The sequence below is a fragment of the Euphorbia lathyris genome, chromosome 3 (assembly GCF_963576675.1).
Source record: "Euphorbia lathyris chromosome 3, ddEupLath1.1, whole genome shotgun sequence".
NCBI lineage: Eukaryota > Viridiplantae > Streptophyta > Magnoliopsida > Malpighiales > Euphorbiaceae > Euphorbia > Euphorbia lathyris.
The window spans coordinates 65,125,371-65,134,705 of record NC_088912.1 but is presented as its reverse complement, the minus strand read 5'-3'; the positions used below and the strand labels follow the sequence as shown (position 1 = coordinate 65,134,705).

Genomic DNA, 9,335 nt, shown 5'->3' with positions numbered 1-9,335 from the left:
TCCAACATTTAGGATAAAGATCTCACTTTTATTCATCTAGAAGTACTTTCAGATGTTAATGTAGTTCCACACAAGAAGTTCAACATATGAGTACTAATAAAATGATAGAGGTCCGTAATAACATTACTACTAGTTTGATAAGGAGTAACCGACACCAACTTGAATTTTAAAACATTTGTTTTACTTTTATGAATAGACATATATTTACTATTTTTTCTTTAATTTTTATGTATTAGTAAAAAGCTATGAATAATTTTTATTGTTTAAATATATTTTTATGTATTAATAAAGGCCTAAGTTATAGCATGTGTATATAACATTTTTTTAGAAAGTGATTAAGAATATAAATTATTAAAAAACAAAATCAATGTCTTTATTTATCATATTTTTTAATTAAAAGTGGAGGACCGGACAGAATGACTAGGACATCCCAACAAGGTTGGCACCCCCTAGACAAACCTAACATGAACCCAAAGAATATATCAAAAGAAAAAGAAAAGCATACATAAGAGTTTAAAGAGTCAAAAAGAAAAACATACATGAATCGGTACAAATCCTGACCATTTCTATTACCCCAAATAAAACTAGAACAAAAAGTAGGGTGTCCAAGAATTAAACTCCAAGCTGATTCTACCAAAATTTGACAAAGCATCAGCCATCTGATTCCCCTCCCTGAATATGTGAGACACAACAAAATGCATATGAAAAAACATGTGCTTGCACTCACCCCAATCCAGACGCTGCACCCAAGGTACGGGAATGTACGGGTTCCGAAGCAAAATGACAACATAAATTGAATCATTCTCAAGTCAGAGTCTCGTCAAACCCTTATTAAACGCCATACGAATCGCATAGAGAACATCGAGTAATTCAGCCACATGCACCAACTGACAATCAACTGGAAAAGAAAAACAACCCAACGAATGACCGGCAGCATCCCGAGAAATACCACCACAACCAGAACTGTCAATTGTGACAGAAGCATCAATATTTAACAAACAACTATTAACAATCAACTAAGTTTTACCAAATATGTTTATACAAACAGTTAGCCAAACCAGCTAAACAAAAAGATAATCAGCTAACAACTAATGTAATCGAAATGTCTCCGCTAGTAGATAAACTCTATTTTCCAAACATGGTCTTTATCTAATGAAAAATTTGCATGGAGTGATTTGACAGTTATACCAGACGCTCTTAACAAGTTTATCAATAAACTGAAAAAGTTTATGAAAAAAACAAAAAAACAAAACAAAAAAAAAAACGAAATAATTTGTCAAAAAAAAGTGAAATAATTTCATGCAGTTTTATTGGTTGTTTTGTAACTTTGCTAATAACACGATATATATTTTAGATATTTTGATAGTTTTTTTAACGATGAATTTACATGTCTAAGATTAGTTGTTGACATTCTAGATTGTAATTGTGATGATAACACAATAAACCATTTTCAACATAAATGATGTTTGAAAAGTTAGATATGATAATTAAATAACGGTCAATTATTCCATTCAAATTTTTCATCATGTATAAAAAAAAAAAATTTGAACTTTTTCAAATTTATATATATTTATTTTTTTACATAATTGATATTTAAAAATTTTAATGTGATAATTAAATAACGGTGGAAGTAAAGTAAAATTGATATTGTTTTGATATGGTACCATTTCATAAAATGCATATATATATATATACCTTAATTTTTTTTACATTAAAAAGCATATAAATAAAAGTAACAGCATTAGTCGCGGTGAAGAAAGAAAAAATGAAAGCCTTAAATTAAGAAGGAAAACCCCCAAGTTTTGAGTAACCTGAAATTGGGTAGAAGAGAGTGAGAGGCCATTTTGAAAACGACATATCTATCTCTTCTCTTATCATTGTTGAGCGATTCAGTTGAGAATCCAACGACAAAAGGAAGAAAAACATGCTGCTCTGTACCAAAAATCTCACAACTGATGAGGAAGAAAAAAGAGGAGGAGGATCTGTCCCTGTTTACCTTAATGTTTATGATCTCACTCCCATTAATGGCTACGCTTATTGGCTTGGACTCGGCGTTTATCATTCCGGCGTTCAAGGTTTGTTCCTTTCTCTCTTCTTTTTTAGATCTGTTCTGTTCAGATCTTAAAAACTCCACATCTTTTTTAACTCTAAACATTTCAAATTGCAGTTCACGGAATAGAGTATGCGTTTGGGGCACATGAATACCCAACAACTGGAATTTTTGAAGGAGAACCAAAGCAATGTGAAGGCTTCACTTTCAGAAAGACTATTTTGATTGGAAAAACTGACTTCACTAGTGCGGAGGTCAGAAAAGTAATGGAGGATTTAGCTCAAAATTACAGAGGAAATGCTTATAATTTGATTACCAAAAATTGTAACCATTTTTGCAATGATGCTTGCATTAGACTTACTGGAAATCCTATTCCCCGTTGGGTGAATCGTCTCGCCAGAATTGGTATTTATTGATTTTTCATTGTGTTTAATTGATTTGCAGAAGTGGAATTAGAATTGAAATTTACTATGTAATTGCAGGGTTTTTATGCAATTGTGTTCTTCCTGCAAATTTGAATTCAAGGAAAGTTGGGCATCATAAAATGGAAGAAAAAAGTGATGAAGCAGAGAAGAAGAAATCATCATCGTCATCTTCTTCTTCTTCATCTCCTTCAGGTAATGAAAGCCGTGGAAGAAGTAGGAGCAGAAGTAGAAGTAGAAGCAGAAGAAGCAGACACGCTCCTCCCACATCTCCCCCTTTGATTTCTTCATCCCCTTGAATTCATCATTCATCAAATTCATTCTTTTTTTTTTCTTTTCCAAACAGGATATTTATAAATTCCATTTCTTAGGTTGAATTTATTGGGATCTTATGGTGCTAACATGTTTTTTGGGTTATACAGCCAAGCCATGATTCTTTGTAAATGTCTTATTCTTTTTTCTTTTAATTTGACATCGATTTCTTTAGGCAAATTTGGATTGGCTTTAGAAATGAAATTGAAATTGAAATGATGTTAATCAATTATCATCTAATAGCACTATACCTACTACTAGTTATAGTCGATGGGTGTGATATAGGTCAAATTGATTAATTGTGATTAGGTTTGGTGGGTTCATTTTGATTAATAAATTTTGTTTGGTGGGTGGGTTGGGTTGGGTTCATCTTCTAAACAGTTTAATCCCTGCAAATGTAGTGTACAGAATGAACGTCTCAAAGTCGTTGGGTTCGTATCATCTCGGATACGGTACCAAAATAGACCCGTGGTTTTTAGGGAAATATCGATTTAAACTCCACGTACAAAATAGCACCAATATAGGCTTAACCTTTAAAAAAGTATCAATTTAGGTCTCGATAACGAAACGAGACGCGAAGTTGATATTATTTCATTAAGTTTTGTCAATTATATGTGGAGTGGGAAATCAAAACTTAAGGGAGTAACAGGAATAACGTATATAATCCGTTCTCGAGGCTTAAATTGATATCTTTTTAAAACATAAAAGTCATGTTTGGGAAATAGTTGTTAGCTGTTAGCTGATTACATTAACTGATTTTACTAGTTTTTTGTGTAGACCTGTTCTAACTGATTTTACTAGCTTTTTGTGTAGACCTGTTTGGTAAAAATTAGCTGATTGATAATAGCGGTTTGTACAAAAAGACGAATAAGGACATTTCTTTTTTTAATACATAAAAATATGCATAAAATAATTAGGATTAAAGAAGTCCATTAATTTTAATATTGCAAAACGCTAATTGAAAAAGCTCCTAAAAGGAGCCTTTTCTAAATTAGCGTTTTCATCCCAAAACTCTCTCCCAAACTCTCTCCATCAAATACTCCAATCAGCGGTTTCAGTAGTCAAACTGTTAAAGTTTGTTAAAATCGTTCTTTTTATCCCAAAACGCTTTTTACCAAACAAGGCTAAAACCTATATTTATATTATTTTGTACGTGTAGCCCAACAACCATAAATCTATTTTGATACCTTATCTCTATCATCTTTAATAAACGTGTTGTAATTAGAATTAGTGGGAAAGAGGGATGTAGTAATATAGTAAGTAAGTTGTGGGCATAAAGTAGTAATAAATTAAGAAAAAGAGGGTGAAGAAGAGAAAAGGAAAAGTTGGAGCAGAGGAAAGAAAAGGGGAGGAATATATTCTTTAGTTTGTTTTATGGAAGAGGAGATGGGCATCCAATCCATAGAGATAGAGATGCCGCTTTCCAAAATAATAATAAAGAATAGTATCTTTGTGTAAATTGTAATTCAATCTTTGCTGCCAATTAAGGAAGGTAAAGCCTTTAAAACTTTCAATTTTGGAGTCTTGCTTCAATTCTGTTATTTCAGATTCTAATATCCTTCCTTGCGGTTAGGCTTCAAAAATTTTTTACGGACTGTTTGGTATCCTATTGGAATAGGGATAAAGATAAAGGTTAAGATATGAATAAAGATAAATGATTGGGATAAATAAAAATATGATAATAGAATTAGAGAAAATTATGAAAATGGATTAAATGGGAGGCTCATTTACATATTTAACCCATTTACTCAACCTACTACATATCTAGACTGTTTTTGTGTGACTTTCCCATAATACCCTCAATATTTACTCGCGTCTGTCTCCCTCCCGTCTGACTTCGCAGATTCGATCTTATGCGAAGCCTGCGAAGCTAATGTTTGGGGTTACTTGATGAATTTAATTAGCATATGTGAAGCCTGCAAATCTAATGTTTGAGGTTACTTGATGAATTTAATTAGTATATGCGAAGCCTTGCTGTGTTTTGAAGCTAATTCGCGAAGTGGTATATAACAAAAAATGTTAAACAACAACGGATTCTAACATTAAAATCATAACAATATCAAAATTTACAACAAGATTGCCACAATAAACTCCTAACAAATCACTTCATAATACATAGGCTCCTATTCACTATCGATGGATGGATGTGTCTCACGGTACAGAATAAGATTGTCACAATAAACTCCTAACAAATCACTTTATTATACATAGGCTCTTATTCATCACCGATGGATGGATGTCTCACGACACATAGGCTCTTATTAACCACTAAGGGATGGACGTGTCCCACGGTGGACTCCTATTCACCAAGGATGGTTGGAAGTCCAGGCCTTTTGGAATGGATGTCTCTCATGGCACCCTAACACGCCGGCTTCCAGGAATGAATATTATGTATTCAACCACCTTCAGAAAAATTTAATCGTGTTAGTCAGAAAAAATGAAGATTTTGGCTTCACGAAACGATAATTCGCTAAGTATGCGAACATAAATGTCCAAGGAAGAGTGTGATTTTACTTAGCGAAACAATGATTTCGCGACGTCTGCGAGGAGGAATGTGACGCTCTGACTTCAGGAAACAATGATTTCGCGGAGTCTGCGAGGAAAAATGTGACGCTCTGAATTTGCGAAACGATGATTTCACGGAGTCTGCGAGAGAAATTTATCGAATTACCTCGCAAACTTCGCGTAATCATCGTTTCGCGAAGTGAAATCGATAAATTTCTCGCCACAAACTTCGCGAAAAACCGCATATGCTAAGTGGATTTATGGATTTATGGGAAAAACGCAGAAAAAACAGTATATACTTACATTTTTCGACGAACCCAATATGATAAACTGGGAAAAAACGATGAAAATAACGTAGAATCACCATTTCTTCGATGGTCACAAGAAGAAAGAAACCAAGAAACAAGCAGAAAATGGAAGATGAAGAACCATGGCTTCGTTTTCTAGGATTAGGAAGTTGCAGAATCAAGAGATGAAGAGAGGAAGAAGAGAAATACATTGTGATTTGGAGAAATAGTGCAGATTTAGTGCAATTTAAAGGAAGATAGGAAGATCAAAAGTCTTGGAATCATTAATGGAGGAGCTGCCACTGTTTCGCGCAACCAATGAGAAGAGGGGAGATACCGTTCGCGTTTGGGGAAGTGGGAATGTTAGGGGTATCATGGGAAAGTCACACAAAATCAGTCTAGATATGTAGTAGGTTGAGTAAATGGGTTAAATATGTAAATGTGTCTCCCATTTGACCTAGTTTTGTAATTTTTCCCTAGAATTATTATTCAATGTTTGGTATGTGGGATAGGGATAAGGATACAATAATACATTTTACTATTTTAACCTTATTTAAACTACATAACATTAATTTGAGGGATAAGATGGACTTTTCCATCTTATTAAAATCGCAGGAGCTTATCTCACCTCTTTATACCACCCTCTTGGATACAGGATTTGAAAGATAAGAGACTTATCCCTCATCTGTCTCACTCTTCTATCTCCCAAACAAATACGGGATAACTTATCTCTTGTTTTTTTTATCCATATCTCACTTCCTATATCCCTTCTAACAAACACCCCATAAAAGTTTATCTATCTAGTAGAAAATGCCGATCTTAATAAATAATTAGTCAAAAGTAACAATCTTTTTTATTATACTTTAAAGAAATATAAAAAAACATCATATTTTATATAAAAATATTTTATTTCAATTTAAGTATCAAGCTAATACAAAACCAGTAGAATCACTAAAAATATTATTTATATCAATGTTTAGTATAGGCTTAATGCATATTTACACCCTTGAACTTGACACGTTTTACCTATTGGTACCCTGAACTTTTACAATAACCTATCACACATCTATAGTTGACTTTAAAAACCTATTACACACCTATAGTTGGCTTTAAAAATCTATTAGACACCTATAGTTGGCTCATTCGGACCTCCTACACACAAAATCGTTGATCTTTCATCTTTAACGAACGATGTGGTGTGCATGTTATAGAAAAAAAGAAAAGCGTGGGAGTTCGTTCGGTATGTCACCTCATCCGTCAAAGACGAAAAATCAACGATTTTGTGTGCAGGAGGTCCGAATGAGCCAACTATAGGTGTGTGATAGGTTTTTAAAACCAACTATAGGTGTACAATAGATTTTTAAAAACAACTATAAGTATGTGATAGGTTATTTTAAAAGTTCAGGGTGCCATTAGGCAAAACTTGTCAAGTTTAGGTGTGTATATATGCATTAAGCCTTTAAATATATTTCTCTGAATACATCAAATTATTAAAATATTCAACTTTTCTTATAATGTTGACAATTTTAAATATTTTTTCAATAATTTTAACTTCAACAAAATTATTTCAACAAATACAATGGTCACTGGTATCAGAGATTAATATGAGATATAGATTGGGCCTTAACTATCAACTCGAGCTTTTAGTTCAATCGGTTCCATGACATGTTATCAGAGCCTCTAGAACCAAACTGTCGAGGATTCGATTCCTGGCAACCTCATTTATTTGTGGAATTAAAACACATGGCAAGATGTGCATGTGTTGTGCACGCTGCAAGCCCAATAGGCATTTGCGTGTGGGGTGTGTCAGAGATTAATATAAGATATATGATTGGGCCTTAACTATCAACTTGAGCTTTTAGTTCAATCGGTTCCATGACAACTGGTATAGTTAGAAAAACACGAAAAACAATTAAAATATTTGGATAATAATCTGTTGCTTTGACAAACTCAAGAATTTCAAAGGCTAACATCAACAAGTTTGGAAAAGTCATTTGCAACAATTTCATTTCTGAAAAAATATCATCTAAAATTGTGTGTTATGATTGTTTAGATGTAATAATTATAATTATTACGTTGCATCTTTTGAGATTTTAATTTTTGTACTTTTTTTTTAATTTTTTATTTTTGGGTCACTCCCTTCCTTGTTTCTAGATGTGTACTACGGTTTGTTTAGACTTAGAATTATTTTTGTAATCATTACATCTTTTAAGATTTAATTTCTATATAATAATAATAATTATTATTATTGTTGTTTATTATCATTTAATTATTTTGGACCCTAGGCAAAGGTCCCTCCTGCCTATGCCAAGGGACGATCTTATCGCTTCTTCTCTTATTTCTTCCAACTACATTTTAATTTCAACATTTCATCAATCAAACCGCATGCCTCACTTATATAATCGTGAGTTGCTCGCGAGCAGCTCATTGATTTGTTCATGACTTTTGTTTATGGCAGCTCGTTAATTTTTTTCATGAACTTTGCTCCTAAATAACTCATTAATTATGTTTATAAATAAGCTCACGAGCAAAACTTGTGAACAAATAAATGAAGAATTGAAGTTCAATATAGGGTTTCACTTTCATTTGGAACTTCTTTAACATAAAAGCACGTTATTTCAAATCTGCAAAACTAAAGTTTCATATAAAAATACTTAGTTTTACATTTCCCCTTTTATAGAAATGCTATTTCAAAATAACAGTCGAACTTAGTTTGCTCACGAACCTATAATCGAGCATGCTCACGAGTTTTCGAGTTGAGTTTCGTCAGATCGTATACAAATCGAGTCTCAAAATTGTTTATGCATTCATTTTTAATTGAATTTAATTTTTAAAAAAGGGCTGCATTGCTAATCAATTTAGCATCATTTTCTTTAGTTTCCTATAAACAAGTAAAAAAAACAGTTTGTTTGGTTGAACGTTTGTTATTTCTCTCCTAAAAATATTTAATTCCAATTATTACTGAGCATTTTTTTATTTCCTATTTAAAATTGAAAATAGCATTCAAAAACTTGAATTAATTTCTTTTGTTTTTCGTGTAGCGAACAAGGCTGCTTATTTAATTGCCAGGCACGCTCGTTCTACTGCTAGCGATTTTTTTTTTTCGAACTATCCGATTGGCTTTTAGATGTAATTGTCTTGGATGCAAATCAACCCAGTTAATAATAATATACTGAGTTATTCGTTCAAAAAATACTTGAATTAAAATTATTATAAAAAAATTCAATTAAACAAGCAGTAATTTGCTTACGCAATTTTGAGTTGGCTGGAGAAATGAAATTGAATTGATTTGATGTTAATTTTAGTCAAATTTCATATTACATGGTAAACGGTAATAGTGGTTATGGATGTAATTTAATGTAAAGATTAGTAACTTTTATATTGGCCCTGTTTGGGAATTAGCTGTTAGCTGTTAGCTGATTACATTAGCTGTTAGCTGTTAGCTGATTACATTAGCTGATTTGATTAGCTGTTTGTTAGACCTGTTTGGTAAAAATTAGCTAATTGATAATAGCGGTTTGTGCAAAAAGACAAATAAGGGCATTAATTTTGGCGCAGGATAAGAGAGAGTCTATTTATTGGGGTCAAAAAAGTCCATTAATTTTAATATCCCAAAACGCTAATTGAAAAAGCTCCTAAAATGAGCTTTTTCAAAATTAGCGTTTTCATCCCAAAACGCTCTTCCAAACCTCTCTCCACCAAACACTCCAATCAGCGGTTTCAGTGGTCAAACCGCTAAAGTTGGTCAAAAACGCTCTT

At 32.6% G+C, this 9,335-nt stretch overlaps 1 protein-coding gene across 1 annotated transcript; it reads left to right on the top strand.

The window, feature by feature from the left end:
• The first annotated feature begins 1,771 nt into the window (after positions 1 to 1,771).
• Positions 1,772 to 2,958, top strand: LOC136223459 (deSI-like protein At4g17486). Its single transcript, XM_066011465.1, has 3 exons — positions 1,772 to 2,075; positions 2,168 to 2,455; positions 2,533 to 2,958. Exons 1-3 carry the CDS (start codon positions 1,925 to 1,927, stop codon positions 2,769 to 2,771), a joined length of 678 nt encoding a protein of 225 aa, XP_065867537.1. The 5' UTR covers positions 1,772 to 1,924; the 3' UTR covers positions 2,772 to 2,958.
• The last annotated feature ends 6,377 nt before the right edge of the window (positions 2,959 to 9,335 follow it).

Coding starts and splice junctions, on each gene's coding strand:
- LOC136223459 (XM_066011465.1), top strand. CDS start 1,925: ATGCTGCTCTGTACCAAAAATCTCACAACTGATGAGGAAGAAAAAAGA. Junction 2,076..2,167: donor TTATCATTCCGGCGTTCAAG/GTTTGTTCCTTT, acceptor TTCAAATTGCAG/TTCACGGAATAGAGTATGCG. Junction 2,456..2,532: donor GAATCGTCTCGCCAGAATTG/GTATTTATTGAT, acceptor ATGTAATTGCAG/GGTTTTTATGCAATTGTGTT.